This window comes from Emys orbicularis, chromosome 1 (assembly GCF_028017835.1).
Source record: "Emys orbicularis isolate rEmyOrb1 chromosome 1, rEmyOrb1.hap1, whole genome shotgun sequence".
NCBI lineage: Eukaryota > Metazoa > Chordata > Testudines > Emydidae > Emys > Emys orbicularis.
Genome location: NC_088683.1, coordinates 338,152,960 through 338,172,991, shown reverse-complemented (window position 1 = coordinate 338,172,991; position 20,032 = coordinate 338,152,960). Strand labels below are relative to the sequence as shown.

Here is a 20,032-nt window from a genome sequence, read left to right as displayed (position 1 = left end):
TACAGATGCTTTCTGGCTTGCTTCCAGATCCAAAGCTATCCACAGCTTAAAGATTCTTACTTTAAAAAAGGACACAATTAACTTTCCCAGACTTTTGATTGCCTTTTACTTCTAACTCCTGCTTTCAAACGCACAGTGATCTGAAAAAGACAACACAACCTATATTGGTAGGTTTGCATTTCTTTTACCTTTGCTACAATATACACTGCACATGTTCTGGGGAAAATGCACATCCTCTCCACAATTCAATTTCCACAACACTAGCCACATCAATTTCTACACAAGGTGTAACTGTTTCTTTTATGCTTACAAAATCTCCATGCACCCACAGCAAAGTGACAGCTCGACCACACAGAGCCAGGGGCACTGTCCTTCTCTCTCTTTACCAGATCTTTTATCTGCTATTTTGTTACCCAAAAACAAATTTAAATCTTTTATTCTTCTGGCTTTGACTACCCTGCTGCAGCCACAACCTTTGGTCTTTATTTAAAACATTTTAAATCTTGTAGCATTAAGTCACCTTAAGGATTAAATGCTAAATACCTTAAACAACACTAGTTTCCTGTGCCTGGCAAAAGTATTCTCGGTTTTGCAACTTTAAACAATACCAATTCATCTTAAACTTATAAAATACAGATTGTACACAGCAGGAGTGTTCTTCAGCAAATTCGACTAAATTATTCATAGTCGAATAATTCCACTTAAATAACCTCTTGCCTGGATTACTTACAGAAATTTTTACCAAGTTTCACTGCTTAATTCCCTCTAGCAACTATAGAGTTAACTTCTCACTCTTTTTTTTTTTTTAAATCACTTGCTTGTCTCCCAAAAGGACACCCAATCAACTCAAATTTTACCATTCCAATTATTGTCCTGGGGATTTGAAATCGCCATGCTTATAATTACTTACTCCTTTTCTTCCACTATGCCCTTAAAGTTTCCAACCTGTTTTCTAATCTATCTGTTGACTGCCCGCTTGGGCCCGATCCTGCTTTTCTTGCTGAACCGTCCCTTCCATGGGCACCGGCTTGTTCCACTATCAATTTAGCTAGGAGGGTGGGCTTCTCAACTAGCCCCCACCCTTCCTGCTCTCTTCCCTTAAACATTCTTACTCACAAGGCTACCCGAGTCCTCCCTCGTGAGGCTTGCCACCTGGGCAAAAACGCATGGCCCATTGGCATTTAACTATTCAATTTTTTTTTTTTTTTGTGGCAAACACACTGCTGTTACAGCATATGCAAACACAAATAGTTAAATTCTGACAAGTCCCTGAAGGACCGGTACTTGCTTAGCCAGTGCTTCCTTTTCTGCCTGGAAGTCCTGTCTCAAGGCTTGCAACTTGCCCTGGGCGTAGGTTTGAGTTGCTGCCTGGTTCATGATCTATGCTCTTAATTGCTTAATTCTAGTTATCAAGTACACAACTCTTCCCTTTTCTCCAACTTCTGTATTGCCCAGTCCTGCTACGACTGGGGTAGATCCACCTGACACCCTTCCCAGTCAACCGGGGTGGAGAAAGGAATGCTTAACCCCTCTCCGGTTCTCAGACTTACTGCGGCTGAGAGTGGGCACACTTTCATACTCACACACGTACATCCAGACTGGCCACGTCTTTGTATAACGTCCAGAGAAGGGGGAGAGGTGGACGGGAGATTATCCTGTATACAGCTTGTCCAGAATCTCTGACTTGCTTCCACTCTTGGGAGGGCTGTTCTTTTACACCCTGGGGTCTCCTGCGGCATCTCTTTCAGAGATTCCAGTCCAGGCCGGCTGCCTGTGGCTTCTTCACAGCGTCCCCAAACCACGCCAGCTCCAGGGTCTCAAAGGCAGACTGTTGGATCTCACTGGACAGTTAAGCTTTGCAAATGTAATCTCAGCACTTGTAACTTGTATTGTCTTTGGTTTGCCTCTGTCTATATTTTTTCACAGCCAGCTGGGGCCGAAAGCAGTTTTTCTTTTGGTTTACAAATAAATAATCCATTTGTCCCGGTCTAAGATCAACCAGGATATCCCTGAGGGAATCCATCCTGTCAGCAGAAAAGGTTCCGCACCTTGGCCAGTCTTTAGTCGGGGACAAATGGGCAGTAAAGGAGGGCCATTGGACTTGGCATAAATTTCTCATCTGGGATTTAGTCAAACCAGTTGTGCCAGAGATTTCCTTCCAATCTCTAAGTACTAGGGACAACGGGGCGTCCCCCGGGCATTTACTGCCAAATTGTCCCATTTAGCCATTTAGTCTCTAACTGGCTAAATGGGTATATATATAATGTTCTATACTCCATATTTTTGGGCCTAACACCTTTATCTAAGGTTTTAGAGAACCTGTATAGTACATCAGATTACTGGTAATTAATAAATAATGTGATATGACGTAGCTGATGGTTACCCTAATGCATACAAACACAGGGGAAGAGTTACTGTTGTACACCCAAGCCCAATGAAGTTTGGGTGTTAATACGCAAAGGCTTCAAGGCATGGGGCCAAATAGTAATAGACTGTCTAGTGCCACCAGAACTAGAATATTGCATTCCGTCCTGTGCACTAAATTACTAGAAAGATACTGGCAAATTGGACAGTACAGAGAAGGGCAACAAAAAAGATTAGAGGGATTGGCTTGTGAGAAGAAATTGAGATATAAATCTCTAACTTGGGTAAGCACATGCTAAGGGGTTACATAAAGGTTCAAATATTTCAATGGATAACACTGAAGAGAGAGAGAGAGGAATTATTTAGCGGGGAAAGCGCTGTTGTACTGAGACATCTAAAAATACCAGGGAACTAGGAAATGTACTCCATTGTCAGAGAAAACCTGTATTTGCATGGAAATGCACTTGGAAATATAATAAGTCTTTCTCCTCTTTAACTTCTATTGTTCTATCAATATTGGAATGGAGATCATCATGTGGATGTGAGAACAGATTTTTCCCCCTGAATCATTGAATGAAAATGGGAGCATCTAGCAGGCATAGGGTTGCCAGGCGTCTGGTTTTCGATCAGAACACCCGGTTGAAAAGGGACCCTGGCAGTTCCGGTCAGCACAGCTGACCAGGCTGCTAAAAGTCCGGTTACCTGCAATGGGGCAGGCAGGCCCTGTGCCCAGTTCCATGTGGCTCCCAGCAAGTGGACGGCATGTCCCATTTGGCTCCTAGGTGAAAGGGTGGCTGGGGGGGCTCCGCACGCTGCCCCCACCTGCAGGTGCAGCTCCGAGTGCCGGCTCTGCAGCTCCCATTGGCCGGGAACAGTAGCCAATGGGAGCTACGAGGGTCGTGTCTGCGTGGGGGTGCGGAGCGTGTGGAGCCCCCTGGCCATTCCTCTGTCTAGGAGCCAGAAGGATATGCCACTGCTTCCTAGGAGCTGTCTGAGGTCAGCACCGCCTGTAGCCCGTGCCCCAACCCCTTGCCCCATCTTGGAACCCCCTCCTACACCCTCTTCCGCACCCCTGCCCGAGCCCTGAGCCCCTTCCTGCACTTTGAACCTCTCAGCCCCAGCCCAGAGCCCCCTCCTACACCCCAAACTCCTCATCCCTGGCCCACCTCCGAGCCCGCACCCCCAGCCGGAGCCCTCACCCCCTCCCGCACCCCAACTCCCTGCCGCAGCCTGGTGAAAGTGAGCGAGTGAGTGAGAGTGGGGGAGAGTGAGAGATGGAGGGAGAGGAGAATAGATTGAGCGGGGGTGGGGCCTCGGAGAAGGGGCGGGGCAGGGTGTTCAGTTTTCTGCAATTAGAATGTTGGCAACCCTAAGCAGGCTTATGTGGTGTAGAACTATTAATTTTATTTAAAAAAACCCAATAAAACTCTTTTCATTCTATATTATGAAAGTAGTTATGTACACAAGAGTCAGGGTTTACAGTTAAAGAATAAAATGTAATATAGCGTGTATCCTGGAAGTCTCCGTCACGATGGAAAATGGCCAAATCGTTGAAGTTGGTATGGGAGGATATTCTCCCTTTTTTTTGTCTTTGACCTTGCACTTATTCACTTGTACAGGTTTGTTTTGTCATCTTAATGTTATGGTTGTTTGTGAGTTGCAACTTATATGCGTAGACAATGATCTAATCATTCCCTGCATAGTCTATTTGCTTTCTAATTAAATGCAGAAACCCCTGTTGTTATGCAGACACCTGAAATCTTGGGAAGAAAGGACTCTTTCTTTGTAGCAATAAGATCACGAGAAATAAAATTCAGCAGAGAATGTGGGAGGCTCTACAGACAGAGCTGCACCACTTAATACAGATGGAACCCTTCACAATTGGTTGCCAAACAAAAGCTTCAGATAAGCAGTGTTAGTAAGGAGTGTGTTGATACCCTAAAGATCAGAGTTACAGTTTATACTGTGGGATTAATTTTGGCAAACATTTTGACTTTTAAGGGGTTTTCTGTACATGTTTTCTCATGCTGGTCAGAGTCACAGTGGGCTAACCTTTGAATGTGAATTCTCTTTTCTGCATTCTAAACTAATTTTCTTAGACATGCAAAAATACCTTATTGGCAGAATTAGAAGAGTAGACGGGAAAAACGTAAAGTGGATAAGAGGCTAAAGCGTTAAAAGAGAAATGAGATGGGGAACTGTAGTTTTTTAACCTCTCCCTGTATTATACCGTACATTTAAAACAGCCACACTCTTGGGAGGTATGGCATGATGTGGTTAAAATGGTGGTATATTTCAATGAGACTTGCAGTCACTAAAAATCTCCTCCCATTAGATATCCTGAGACTGTGCCTCACTTGTCTTCTACAAGAATACGTGGGCGTCCATTATTTAACCACTGAGAATATCCAAAATATTTAAAATTAAAATGACTCTAATATAAGGAGAGTGGGGGGAGACACTTGAAAATAATAGAAATAAGGAATTGCAAATTGGATGTCTTCGAGATTTTTTTTTTTTTTTTAATCACTGTTCAATCATAGTGATACTGTTAATGTTTGAGCAGGAGGATTTCTACATACTTACTAAAGTGACTTAAAATGTGAAAAGTTCTCATGAAAATGTTCATAAATAATTTCAAGCAGCTTCAAAGCTGTATTCGGCCCAAAAATAATATAATGTATAAAGTGCAGTTTTTTAGTGTCTGCTGTGATGTGCTCTCCCTTCCAATGACAAAGCGGAGATTAGTTTCCCGAAATGTTGAAGAGAAAAATATTGAGCTGCAACATGGAAAAGAGTTGTATTCTTTTCATGTTGCACATTCTTGTTCCATTGGTTGCAAGTTGGCAAAGGCCAGCAGCATGATTAATCTAGCAAATAAGTGGGATAAAGAGTTCATTGAAGATGACAACAAAAGGCTGTGTCAGAATAGACTAATGATCCTTGTGCCCTTAAATCCTTGGCAATGTACACTTAACCCTGTATCTCAGTGCAGTCCTTCCTGTCGTGCTGTGTCTTCTTTTGGAGGTGGTAGGCAAGCAGCCAGAACTAGTTCCATCTGTTCGTGCAGGCAGTCTCTTTTCTGTGCCAGCTTGCCAGATCCCTGTTTTTATAGTGAATGAATTACTACTTCAGAACTTTGAAGATGATAGTTAAAATAAGATGGAAAGATACATTTCATTTGGAATGGTCATTAAAGTTAATTTGATCCTGGAAAGTAAATCAGTTGGAAAAAAGTAGAATAACAAATGTCTAAAATCAATAAAACATAGAAATGTGCTTCTAAAAATAGATACGACATAGAAGACCATGCTTTATCAGATAGCATGGCTTAGTTCATATTCATATTCTAAGGGCCATACTCAGTAGAAAAGACCTGAGCTGTGGAAACAATTAAAAACTGGGTTTGGCTTCCTTATCAGGATAAGCAACTTGGCTAACTATATTATGCAAGTTTTTCTTTGCGTTGAAAGTGCACATTAACATGCTGTCCGCTTTCTGCCAAGTTCTTTATGTTCAAAAACACTCACTCCCTAAGTAGTCTCAGGACAAGTTTTTCAAACTGATGAAAGGTGATTAACTACTCTACACATCTGTAAATCACCAGCTGGGTACCTGTTCCACTGGCAAAACACATGGCTGTTTTTAAATACCATTTAAGGGGAAGGGTTCTCTCCCTGTGTTATGATGGCAATATTCGCACACTCGATGTTATCCTCTTTTATACTACGTTGAGGGATTGTAAAACCTTTAAAGACTTCCTTGGGTGGGCTGACTTGCTGTCATTAGGACCCGTCTTCTGTGATGTGAAGATATCAGAAGATGCCCTGAGCATCAAAGGTACATGCGTGCATAAATATGACAGGAGAGGGAAATAAGAATCAGAATAGAAAAAGGAGAATTCCCCATGAAATGGTGGGAAGAAAACAACAACTTTTGCTGGTTTCCTGAATCAGTGTCAGCCTCTGTGAAACTGGATTTTTTTAATGGGAAGCTCCAAAAGATAGGATCAGAAATTTCAGATATAATTTTCCTAGGTACTTTCTTGTATTATTACTGTTTAATCTTTCATACTTCCTAAGCATAATCATATTGCCAGCTGCTGTGTGTACAATCTATGATGTGGAAAAAAGTTGTCTCACTGTGACATGTTCTCGTTTAATCAAATTGACTGTAGCAAACACAGCAGTTGTTGAAGTTCAGCGCTTCTCAGAGAGACACTCTTGTTGCTACAGCATATTATGGCTATTGATATAGTTTGCCTGTTTTGCGGTTCTTTTGATATGAAATAATGAAGTCAAGTTAATTCCCAGTTTATCTTTAAAGAAAAAGATGTGGGACAGCATACAGTATTTAATTTAAGGACTTTTACCTCATGTGATTATTTTCTCAGATAAGTTGTATTCTTAAGATTTGGATTTATAATACTGAAAACCATCACTTAGGGGTATATCTTTTAAAATGTTTCTCTGCTCCTTGCTTTTCGTATAGTACAAATGCTACAGTGGCAGCCCCTGTAGCTGCTGTTTTACAGTCACGACAGCATTTCCATTATAAATGCCCTTTCTTGTGGTTTTGTATAACTTGGACATTAAGTTGTCTGTGGGCTGAGCCTTGATTATAGTAGGCCAAGGAGTAACTTATTTTTAATAAAATTTTTAAAAATCTGTGATACCATATGAAGTTCTCAGAGGGCAAAACAATAAAAGTCTCTGAACTAGACAAGTAGTTCCCTGAATTTTAGGGTTTGTGCACCACTTTATCTTTAGGCTGATACTATATTAGCCAGTTCCAGCTACCTCTTTTTGTGCACTTAGGGCAGCTTCATGCTCCTGTCTTGTGGTTTGGAAACTGGGGTTTGGAGCTGCCAAGATTAATTGTACATGAGAGAATACGCAGCTGAATGGGACCTTGGCAGCTCATCGAGCATTGAACCGCAGTACATGGGCTCACTAGGGAGAGGGTGCATGGAGAATCAATGACAAAAGTGTGAAATAGCAGATATAACTGTCTGCACCCCTCTTGGTCTTTGGACTTTCCCCAACTTCAACTGATTGAAGATGGTGATGGTAGCAGCAGCGATAGGGGATTGGCCCCATCTGCCCTTTTAATCAAGGGCTTAAGTTGTTACCTATGCTCAGCTTCCGTTTCCCTTAAGGCAAGAGGTGTGTTTCCCCCAGAATGTCCAGTAGTGATTAACTTCAATTTAAGTCACCAGTTTAGTTTGTTTTAATTAAAACAGTGTTTGTCTGTGTGTGTGTGTATGGGGAGGGGGGTGCGGCGCAGGAGAGGACAGGGCGGTGAATAGAGTACCGTAAAATAGAAGACAAGTATAATGTAATAATGATCCAAGTGTTACTAAGTACACTAGAAATTTTGTTCCACATCTGCAACTATGCTTGTGCAATTCTTCCTCTTTCCTTTCCTGCCGCCCCCTCAGTGGTCCCTTGTGTTGTCTGCCTGTCCCAGGCAGTTTCAGCCAGAGCTTCCTTTTTTAGTAGTCCAGTTCACCTTTCTCTGCCTCCGTAGTGCTCACTGCGGTTTAACCCATATCTCTTGTGATTAGGTTTCAAGGTCAGTTTCCCTTTATTCTGGGCCCTGTGTAATACGTGAAGCCAGTCTGGTGACTGATTACCGTCAGAAGAAAGGTCTGTTACTGTCAGCTAATGGAGTTCCTCCTTTAGATCAAGTGGGTAGGGGCTTTTGCCTTTGGTACCGTGTGTACTGGGGATCGATTCTTGAAGATTGTCGCTGTGTGCATGTGGCTACATTACACATGCGTCAACTGTGGAGTGTTAGAACAAGTTTGACTCTCATTTAGTTGGCCTTGGCTCTGGAAGCTTTTCAGGCTTCCTGGATGCTGTGTCTCTTCTAGAGCTTAATCCTTATCCTTAAGGGTTGTGCTGGACCTGACACTCTAAATCTCACCTCTTCCAATGAGTGAAATCTTTGACATTCCTAGCCCTATTGCAATTCATTTGGGATCAGAGGGCCCCTTCCTCTTCAAATCCTAACACAGGAAGTGGTTCTTTGATGCCCTGAATATCTGTCAGTGAGAGAAGTATCAAGGGGAAAAACTAGTCAACAGTTTTCATACTGTCCCCTGTACTGTGGCATCCTCAAACTTAATCACTCCTTAAGACTACATCATTTACTTACCTAGAGTACCTCACTCATCTTGTATTCTTTATTTATTCTTTATTGTGTGTTCTTTATTATAACTCATAGTGAGCTATTGTAGGCAATTTGATATCAGGTGGGACAGAAAGAATCGGGGAAAATATAGCACTTCAGGATAAATTCTTCATTCCATAATTATAAATGGTTGGCATAGTCTTGGCAGGTCAGCCCAATCTCCACAAGGAAAGTGAAGCCAAAAGGGCAAGGTGCCAGATGGAAGATTGTGTCTGAGTCCCTATACCCTGCACCAGCAGCCATGCCTCTGACTGTGAAGATCAGCCACTTCCTCTCCTTAAGGTCATGTATGGCAGGCACTGGACACAGCACAGATGCTGCCAATGCCAGAGTGTGGTTAGGGGCCTTCAGGCCCAGCTCCCTTCCCCTATGTCCCCACCCCAGGGCGTGCCAGCTGAGACCTCCAGGAGAATCACAGACCCATATGACTCAACATTGAAGATTAATGTGGCTATTTTTCTTGGTCAGGGATATGGTGTTTCTAAATGGGGGAGACTTTTGCCTGAAACTGTGGCCTCCTCATTACACAGTCTCACAGGGCATCAAGTCCAGGCAGGCATCATCTCAGCCTCCTCCTTTGGTCACAATAACTCTCACGTGGCATCAGGCCAACAAAAATGAAGAATTATGAACTGCCGTTTGAGACCCTAAGTGTCCTGCGTGCTTTCACAAGCAGTGCTAACATAGGTGGACGGTATTGCGGAAATGGTCCCTCCCACCTCAAAACCAATATAGCCTAAGGACTTTGCCCTGGAAAGCAAAAAAAATAAGTAGGAATCAAATCTGTTTTGTACAAGTATATGGCCCTTTGCTCCTTGGGATATAACACTCACACAAATTGGTTCCCAGCTATCTTAGTGATACAGTGGCAAACTTTATGGAAAGCTGATGCTATTCAGAGTAATCAGAAAACTCAGCTTACAATCTTGGCTCTTGCCAGATGCCATAGAAAGGAATACAAGTCACGTGGCAAGTCGAGTAGTCCATGAAGTACGACAGGCGAAAATACCTCTAGATACCTGGTAGCTAGAACAAATAGAGGATCAGTAGCTGCCCTCTCTTACTTCAGAGCTATCTATAGGTGTCCCATCCAGCCCTCTCTGGAGTTAGATCCCTGACTGGTGCCAGGCTCTTTCAATTTGGAAGCAAAAAGAGCTTCCTGTACCTTTGATCAAATGAGGTGAATGGACATTTGTCCAGAGGGTCATACCCTATGGAGCAGTGGAAGAGCTACAGGAACTGCCTTATCCCATTCCCAATCTCAGGGTTGGTCTGCACTGTGAACTTACATCAAAAATCCACACCCCTGAGACATGTAGCTATGCCGAGCTAACCACTGCTGTAGCCAACAGAAGAATTCTTATGTTGACCTACCTACTGTCTTTTGTGGAGGTGGATTAACTACAGAAATGGGAGAATCTCTCCCATCCCTGTAGTGAGTGTCTACTCTGAAGCGCTGTAGCAGTTTAAGTGTAGACATACCTTTAGCAGCCCATGGAAAGGACACAACATCATCGACTTCAGGTCATAGGATTATAACCCACTCCTTCTCCTATTTCTAGCCCCAGACAATAAAAGACAAGCAATGCAAGGCCCTGTCTGAAGCATCTAAGTACGTTCCATTAAGGAGGCTTGTCTTCAAAACATTCCATTTATCATCCTCAGATACTTCTGATGTTTTGCCATTGGATGGCAGCCTTTTTCTTTTCTCAGCTTCAGTTTCTCAGCATTTGATCTGATATGTTCTCCCAGGGTCTCTCTCCAGTATCATGGTAGCAATAATATTTACTTTAGGGAAGAAGGAAATTCACTTATCTTCCTGGACAGTTTCTCTGATCAGGGTTCTGCACAAAGAGAAAAGTGAAGCAAACACAGAGCGATATGGTTCCTGGAGTATCTTGGATTCAGGACAAATGCAGACACATGGTGCCAGGGATGTCAGTCATAGGCCTGGACTGATGATGAATGTCATCAGATACAAGGTTTCATCTCAGTAGAATGTTAACAGAAGACCGCCATGAAGGAAAACAAGTGGTGTCACATAAAACAAAAATACAATTCTTATAAGAGTCCATTGGGGGAATTATGATCTCATACAGAGGCATGTTTCAGTGATCTTGAGTTTTTATGGCTCCTATCAGTAAATCTAGATATTCCCTCTGCATCTCAACTCTTGGCAGGTCTAGCTCCAATTGTATAGTATTCATTCCCATAACTCCTGAATGCAGAGAATGTGGATGGATTGTTTGTTTTGTTTTGTTTTTGGTTTGTTTCTCCCCCCCGCCCCCCAGGGATCTTTCTGATCTAGTTCAGGGAGTGGGTACTGTGATGTCCTGTCCCTTTAAATGTTTGAGCACTCTCCACTTCCCAGTGGAAAGCTTCACTTTCATGTTAGTTTCAGCTTTTGCTGCCTGAACAATAAAGCGAGCACTACAGACAGCTTTGTCTCTATCTCCTTCTCTTCTGGGTCCAAATAGAACAGGTACCAAAAGGAGAGTACAGTATCCTCCAGCTGAAACACAATGATTCATTGAGGTCTTGAAGCGCTGCTCCTTCCATGAATAATGGACCCTTCCAGGTTGTGGCAGTCAATGTGTCTTTATAATAACTGGAAAGAACATGATCAGCCTTACCCCCAGAGAAAAACTATGACATATTGCACAAAGCTGGGCAAGGCCCCTGCTATGTGTCTTCCCACCTCTTCCACTGCTTCCCCAGGACAGTACAAATGATAGGTGTGAAAGTGGTAATGATACTGTTGATGTCCTTCTGATTGAAGAGGCTTTGGCTCTCAAGCCTGATTAATCTACACCTGGGTATTTGGATGCCTTTCTGGGACCAGAAAAGTTTAAAACAAAGTTCAATGTACGCCAAAAGAGAAGTTAGCAAATAAAATTTATTCTGTTGGCTGGTCCAAAGTCCATACTTTAACTCCCATGTTAAACCAGTGAAACTTAACCTTAAGTTTCTCCAGGGGGGCTTTATTCTGTATGCATAGGAGTGTCCAAGCAAAAACATCAACTCTTTGTAGTATAACGTTCTCAGCACCTTCAAGACAAGTAAGTTTTGTATAAATCCAGCATTAAAATTTTCTGTAAGGACTGACCTTATTTCAGCACCACAAGGTCATAGAACATGACTTTGGAATCTCACTCTGATCTTGGCGGCACTACTCAGATTGAACCACTGCAAGGGGCATCAGTATACTTCTGATCCACTAGAGTAGGTCTCCTTACGGCTACAGTCTCCAGTCAGATGAGAGGTTATTTAAATTAGAAATTGTGAGCTTTCTGTAGCGAGACCAGTATTGTACTTCTAATTCATTCAGTCTTTGCCAGTGTCCTTTCCCTTTTTTTTTCTTTTGGCAGAAGTCTTCTCCATGCCTTAATGTCAAGAGAAAAATGAGGGGAATACTTATATTACAATTTACCTCATTTTGGATGTTCACATTTAAAGGATGATCATGCTTCATGCCCTGGAGGCACAGTGCTATGAAAATCCCATTGTAATGGACCATACATTTTCCTATTTTTCATACTATCTGTGTTCACCTGAAAAATTCCTTTTGTTTGAGTAACAAGGCCCAGAGATCCTGGATACAAATTGATCATCCAGAATAGAGATGGAAATTGACACCCGTAGATTAGGGTTTGTTGTCATTAGGTGGAATGTGCCCTGCCCTGCCCTAGGAGAAATTGTCCTTTTTCCTCAAAGTATATTTAATACCATCTGTAATTTAAGAAAGTGGATTTAAGTTTCCCTGGCACTGGAAGTTATCTCAGCTGGAAGGAACTTCCAGAAGGTAGGACATTTCCCTCCTGCCAGTGAATGGTAGGTCTGTTTCTGTCCCTGAGCTGCAAAAGCAAGTTGGAGTACCATTATAGTGAATCTGTGGACCTTATTGTTCAAAGAAAGGACATTTTCAGGCAAGCATGGATACATTTTCCTGTTCTAAGTTGTCCTTGATTTTGAAATAGATTGAGACGTGGCTGTATTAATCAAATTGTTCTGTGCCTTACAATCTAGCAATCGCAATGTGTACTCACAATGAAACCTCTTCCTTCAGTAAAATCACTGTCTAAAGCCAAAACTCAGGCAGGGAATTGTTTCTCTTAGTAACTATCATCTTCTCCAGTTTCTTTATCTTCTCCCTCTCGGAATCCCAATCAATTAATACATTGACTAGACTGTTCTGTTATTTTTAAACATTAGCGGTTGTCACACTTACTGGGCTAACTGTACCTCTGACCCTCTTGGTCTCAAGCCTCAGGCCGTCACCACTCTTGGGATGGAATCACGTGATTTTTCCCACTCTGAGACCGGGTGGCCGTCCCCGGGTACTCACTGTGATTGCCTTAGCAGTCTGCTTTAGGCTCAGACCCTGCAGTTCTGTTCCCTCTAGGAGCAATGGCAGTGATAAGAAGAGACCAAATAACCTTCAAGCAAAATATTATTTAGTTATAAAAAAGCACTTCAGAGAAAACATCTTAAATAATAACAGAAGTTAAGTATATCTAGCTTTCCCCTGAGGCTTATTCTCTGGATCTGGGAAAGCCCAACTTCTTTAGCCTCTCTCAGCCTTTGTCCCTGTACGTCTTTTGACAAGTGACCCTCTCCCCTCTGCCATCTTCTCCTGCCTGAGAAAGTCTTTATAACTGTTTAGTATTTTTTTATTCTCCTGGCTCATAGCTTTGGCAACCAAGTCTTGCAATGTATTGGAGACAGGGTCCTTGATGCTAACAGCTTGCCCCCTTGTCTCTCAAGTGTGTTCTGGGGTGTCCTTATCTAGATCTATTGTGTTGATTTCCTGTTTGTACTTCCCACAGCCCCTTATTAAGTTAACTCAATACCATCATACAGGAAATTCTAATAACCCTTCCATAGTTATGCAGTAACGTTACCTCACTGACCAGATCATATACAGCAGTGGCTGTCAACCTTTCCATGCTACTGTACCCCTTTCAAGAGTCTGATTTTTCTTGTGTACCCCCAAGTTTCACCTCACGTAAAACTTACAAAATAAGAAATAAAAATACAAAAGTGTCACAGCACACTATTACTGAAAACTTGCTTACTTTCTCATTTTCACCATATAATTATAAAATAAATCAATTGGAATATAAATATTGTACTTAAATTTCAGTGTATAATATATAGAGCAGTATAAACAAATCGTTGTCTATGAAATTTTAGTTTGTACTGACTTTGCTAGTGCTTTTTATGTAGCTTGTTTAAAACTAGGCAAATATCTAGATGAGTCGATGTACCCCCCGGAAGACCTCTGGGTACCCCAAGGGATACATGTTCCCCTGGTTGAGAACCACTGATATACAGTGTTCATATAATTATTATACCTCAGTTTCTTTTTGAGATTATTACATTATTCCATGGCCATCACAGTGATCTAAAAGCATAGGTTGCAAAGTTAAGAAATAGGATGATGAAAGGACTTACGCCCCTTTTTAGAAGTCTGAGCAAAGCAATGACTCCTTTCTCTCTCTCTCTCTCTTTTTTGGGGGGGGGGGGGAAGGAAGTATTCTCTCTTTCCTTCCCATCACTTTGCCATCTTCTTTGATTTTGAATTCTGATCTTCTGAGGCAGTTGGCCAAACAAGAATTAGTGAGTCTAAATCAGGATTTAAAGTGGACAGTACTGCCTGTCTTGGACCTGAAGCCCTAGGCTCTCTATCCTGAGGGAAAGGAGTAATTTCAATGGGAGTTATCTCTGTCCTCTAGGAAAGTGGTTCTCAACCAGTACACTTACCCCAGGGGGTACGCAGAGGTCTTCAAGAGGGTACATCAACTCATCTAGATATTTTCCTAGTTTTACAACAAGCTACATAAAAAGCACTAGCGAAGTCAATACAAACTAAAATTTCATAGACAATGACTTGTTTATAGAATCATAGAATCATAGAATATTAGGGTTGGAAGAGACCTCAGGAGGTCATCTAGTCCAACCCCCTGCTCAAAGCAGGACCAACACCAACTAAATCATCCATTATACTGCTCTATATACTATACACTGAAATATAAGTACAGTATTTACATCCCAGTTGATTTATTTTATAATCATATGATAAAAATGAGAAAGGAAGCAATTTTTTGTGATAATGTGCTGTAATACTTTTATATTTTTATGTCAGATTTTTAAGCAAGTAGTTTTTAAGTGAGGTGAAACTTGGGGGTATGCAAGACAAATCAGAATCCTGAAAGGGGTACAGTAGTATGGAAAGGTTGAGAGCCACTGCTCTAGGAGGCAGAATAGGCTTTCTTGGGAGGAGTACCGGGTGAGGGAAGTTCCATGCACCCTCTTCCTCCCTTGCACATCTACATCAACAGCTGGTCACAGTCTGGTCCTAAAATTATGCATTGAGTTACTAATATCCAAGTCAGACATTCAGTACAATGTGTTCTCTCTGTCCATGGGAATTTACAGACATAGACTATTTATAGTAATGGTTAATCCTTTGCACTTCTGTAGCACTTTATATTCTGGAATCTTAGTCCTTTACAAGTATTATTTAAGCCACACATCATGCCTCAGTGCTAGTTTGCAGGAGGGCTTTAATGATTTACTCTATGGTAATTTGGTGGAAGAGCCAGTAGTAGAACCAAGGAACTCTGTCTTTGTCCTTTGCTTTTACATAAACTACCTGAATAGATCCTTCTCATAGCTACAGAACAATTGACTCCTAAGATTAAGTGTCAAAAGTTAATGTAATAGATTCAGATTTTTTAGAAGAAACAAAAACAGTTTTTTTTACTGCATAAACTACACAAGATACTGTCAGACGTACAAAGCAGAACTACTTCTAAGTTGTTAAAATAATGCATTGCTACTGTTAGATGATTTTCATACACATAGGAACAAGAAACATTCAGTAAGCTTGCAGTACATTCACAAGTGTATACTTAACTCTGTTCTTAATAGAAAACATATTATGCAGTGTATTATGGAGACAGTACAGTAGCTCAACATGTTGGAGGACTACCAGGTGAGCCGCTCTTTTTAATAACTGTAATTCTACTTCTGATATGCTTTTTTTGGAGCAACAAGTGCCAGAGTGATATGAAGGAGAGAGAGTCAGTTATAGAAGAGAAAATAGAATTTATAACGATAAAATGATGAGACTTCATGTCTGGGGAAATTTTCTTGTGTTCACTGAAGGAAGGTGCAAGCGGTGGTATTTTAAACTGCATATAAGTAATGAATAGCTGTTAATCGAAAACAAACATATATAGTTGCACTATAGATACAGAATGGTAAAAGTGCTTAATGAAAATGCTTTGCCAAATTATGTTTTTTAAATAATGGCTGAATAATCTGGATTTATTGGCTTGTGTCTTACTTCATAGCAATTGTATTTTCTGTATTTAAAATAAACCGTAAGATAAGGGGAAATAATATTTAATTTATTTCAGTAGCATATAACTTTTGTAAAGTCATTATCTTCTGAGTTTCTGTGTTTTCTTTTTAAATCTTATACCAAATTAAGTCTTCCAAGAGAGTCAACCACCTGGTAATAGGAAAAATAGCTTATCCAAATGAAGGATTGAACAGTCCCAAAACTTTTCTTATTTACAAAGATAACTTGTGTAGGCAACTTATATATCTACAACTGTGCATTAGATAACCATATTTCATTCCTTACCAATAGAAGAAAATTTATTCATGTCTGCCTTTTCTAAAAAGGCCCTTTATTTTCTTTAAGGCTGATGCACACCATAACTGTAAGCAAAAATGAATAAATAATGAGAGGTTGAGTGTGGTGGTGGCATCTAAAGAATTTGATGCCTACCAGCCAGAGGCCGATCTGAAAGAACCAGGCACTGACCAAGGATTGGGGCAGCACCTTAGTAGGAATTCCAGCAACTGGGACAAAGGGAGTATTTCCATCGATTGGCATCCTCACTCTTTTTTTTATTATTGATCCCTGGCTTGTAGCTGTCTGGAATTTAAGCCCTGATTTCAGTGAATATATTGAAATCCTCTTTATCATTGAGGCACATTAAAATTAACTAATACATAAGCGAAATTCAAAGGAAAATACCAGCACTAATGCTTATGTCCTCCCTTGCCCTTTTTTATTCCTCTTTTGTGTCCTCCCCTCCCACTGTTGTTTTGATACATTTACCCCAGGTCCAGATTGCCATGCCCCAAACCCTCTCTTCATTCAAGTGTCTCTTAAAGTATGCACTTCCTTCAGTGTTGCCCCAAAAGAGCTAGCTAAAAACCAGTGAAAACCCACAAAGCTATCCCCATCTTTTGGATTTCCCAATTTCATCCCTTTTCTGTGCATCTATCTTCTAGATTTGAATATCTTCAGGGAAAGGCCTTTATTTTGGTGTGCTGCACAGCACCAAACATGCTGTCAGTACAAGACATCGGGACAAAGTTTCTAATCAGATTTGTATACTCCAGTGATGCATTGGAAATAGTGCTTAACTTGGGTTTTGGTAAAACTCTTTTTTTCCCTTTCCATACTGAGACGTCTGTCTAGATATTGCAGACATCAGAGTTCAGATTGTCTATTCATTTTTCTAGCTTCCAAACTGATGCTACAAATATCTCACGAGGACTGTGAAAGGTAGTCCTCAAGCAATATTTTATCTCGACTGATAGAACTCTGATCATTCTTAATACATGTGTTCTCACTTTTCTTCTAACATTTACCTTTATGTATTTTTGTAAAAAGAGAAGAATATTTTGGTCACACTGGTATTCCATATTTATGAATGCTGTGTATTGGAACATTCTTACTGCTGAGATCAAATCTCGGTGCTGTGAAGTTTAATTTTGACTTTTTTTAAAGTGCAGATGTGTGTTGTCCCTGTAAATGCCATTCAACTAAAGTAGTCCATACGTAATGAGCAAGTAATTGAAAATACATATTTTCCAATATCTTTTAAAAAAAAAGTCTCTTCAGAACATTATATAGTATTGTGTTTATATTTAGTTATTTTAAAAATAGCTGTTAAGGCCCTATGGAAAACTTTAACTGTGTGAGACGTATATTAAAATAAAACTCATGGTAACCTATGGGCCCAATCCTGCAACCCTTGTGTATGTAAGAAGTCCTTGTTTGCAAGTAGCTCCACTGCATACACTAGGACAGGGGTGGCCAACCTGAACCTGAGAAGGAGCCAGAATTTAGCAATGAACATTGCCAAAGAGCCACACTAATATGTCAGCAGCCTCCCATCCGCTCCCCACCTACCCCCGCTCCCAGTGCCCCCACCCACCGGCAGCCCTGCCAATCAGCGCCTCCCCCTCCCTCCCCATGCCTCCGCCCACCGCAATCAGCTGTTTTGCAGTGTGCAGGAGGCTCTGGTGGGGAGGGGGAGGAGTGAGGGCATGGCAGGCTCGGGGGACGGGGCAGGGGCCTTGGGGGAAGGGGTGGAGTGGTGGCAGGACCAGGGGCAGAGCAGGGGGTTGAGCAGTGAGCACCCCACAGCACATTGGAACGTTAGCATCTGTAGCTCCAGCCTCGGAGCCAGCGCCTATGCAAGGAGCCGCATATTAACCTCTGAAGAGCCGCATGCGGCTCCAGAGCCACAGGTTGGCCACCCCTGCACTAGGACTACTTATTACCACTGAAGCTTCAGATCATGTATCAATTTCTCTTGCTTCAAGAAAACGAGAACTGAGGATTATTCGTCAGTATCAATACGATTCTCTTTGTTATGGCTGAGATTTAGGAATTTAGTTTGCTTCAGTGACTTTTTGAGGCATAGCAAGCAGTTTGATTTGAATGGTATTCTCTTATTTTATGTGAGATTATTTTTCTAGAAAAACTTGCATATACTGTGGTATAGTTATTGGAATAATTGTAAGACTTGTTTCCTTTTTCTTTATCATAGATCTATCCATGGCAGTGCAAAAATTTTCCCAGTCGCTACAGGATTTTCAGTTTGAGTGTATTGGAGATGCTGAAACAGATGATGAAATTAACATTGGTAAGTGTGTTCTGTATTTCCAGCCCAATAATATTCCCATGTTTACAAAATGTAAAAGATTTGATTATAACAATAAAGGTGTAAACAACACACTCTTTCAGAGTTCATGCAGTTAGGATATGTCTATGCTACAGATTCTACAGTGGTACAGGGGTTTTTCCATTAGTGTAGCTAATACATCTCTCCTAGCAGCAGTAACTAGGCTGACACTGATCTAGCCATGTCTGCAGCAGGGGTTAGGTCAGCTTAAGTACAGTGCTGCTTGGGGGTTTGAATTTTTCACACCCCTGAGTGACATAGCTACATCGATCTAAATTTTATATGTAGACCAGGGCTTAGTTGTGTATGTAGGAGGAAAAACCCTGGAAAGCTGTTGTAACACTTCATTTATCTTTATACATCAAAATGTGCTGTGTGCGTATGCAAAATGTAGCCCAGCCCCTTTAGAATGCCACTGAGTCAAGTATGATTTGTTTCAAACCCTGCTAATTCTTCTAAATGAAAACCAGTTTTAACTGGGCCATTGAAAGGCATCCCTATTCCCTAGGAACAAGCTTCCTGTCCATTTTCAGTTTTCTTGCTGCGATCATTTTGTCCCTAGACCTTTTCAAATAAAGGGCAAAACCTTTTTTTTTTTAAATGGGAAAAATGTGCAGTGAGGTTTTTTTTTCCTTACATGCAAAGACAAAAAAATAAACACTGAATTGATTTTTTCTCAAACTAAAACAAAATAAATAAAAAATTGCTTCAGGCAGACATCAGGCTTGAAAAATTTCAGCCCAAAAGGGGTGATTCATACAGTTTTATAAGCTCCTTCCTAATAGGGTTTAGGATGGACACACTTAAATAATGGTAAGGGATCAATAATTTTCTAGACATGGAGAATAGGGAGTCTCCTCCCAAGATCAGAAACCATGGCTTAATTTTCTCTTTTCAAGGTGCAGTTCCTTGCTCAAACGAAAATAAATATCATTACACAAGCACTAAAATGTGCCGCATCAAAGTGGTAGCCCTGCTTAGGAATGAAAGCTCATATGCTAATGGAGTTGTCAAAAAAGAACCCAGTTGAAATAATGGTGATTCAGGTAGCCGCACAATAACGTAAATAATAATTCGCTCAGATGGGCGCAGGTTTGTGTGTCAGTAAAGCTATATATAGTGAAGAACCAGCTGGCATCTACTTGGACTTTCAGAATGCCTTTGACAAAGTCCCTCATAATAGACTATTAAGTACTCAGAGTGGTGAGAAAGAGCTGTCATATACTAGAAACTGGCTAAGAGACAGAAAACAAAGAAGGGGGACAATGGTCAATTTATAGCATGGGAAAAGATCAGGAGTAGTTCCCCAATGTTCTGTACTAATATGTATTAATGATTTGGTGAAGGGGTGAAAAATTAGATAGAAAACTTGCAGATGACATGAAATAATAAGGAAATACTTTTTTGTTGCATAGCACATCATTAATCAGTGGAGCTCATTGCTGCAAGATATTTGTTGAGGATAGAGGCTTCAA

General features: G+C 41.1%; 1 protein-coding gene across 1 annotated transcript in view; it reads left to right on the top strand.

Annotated features, from left to right (window-relative positions):
* Window positions 1–20,032, top strand: part of ARHGAP42 (Rho GTPase activating protein 42) — a 296,892-nt gene that overhangs the window by 64,521 nt on the left and 212,339 nt on the right. The window contains exon 2 of the mRNA XM_065406329.1: window positions 18,423–18,518. Within this exon, the coding sequence (XP_065262401.1) occupies window positions 18,423–18,518 (96 nt within the window). The remainder of the gene's footprint in view (window positions 1–18,422; window positions 18,519–20,032) is intronic.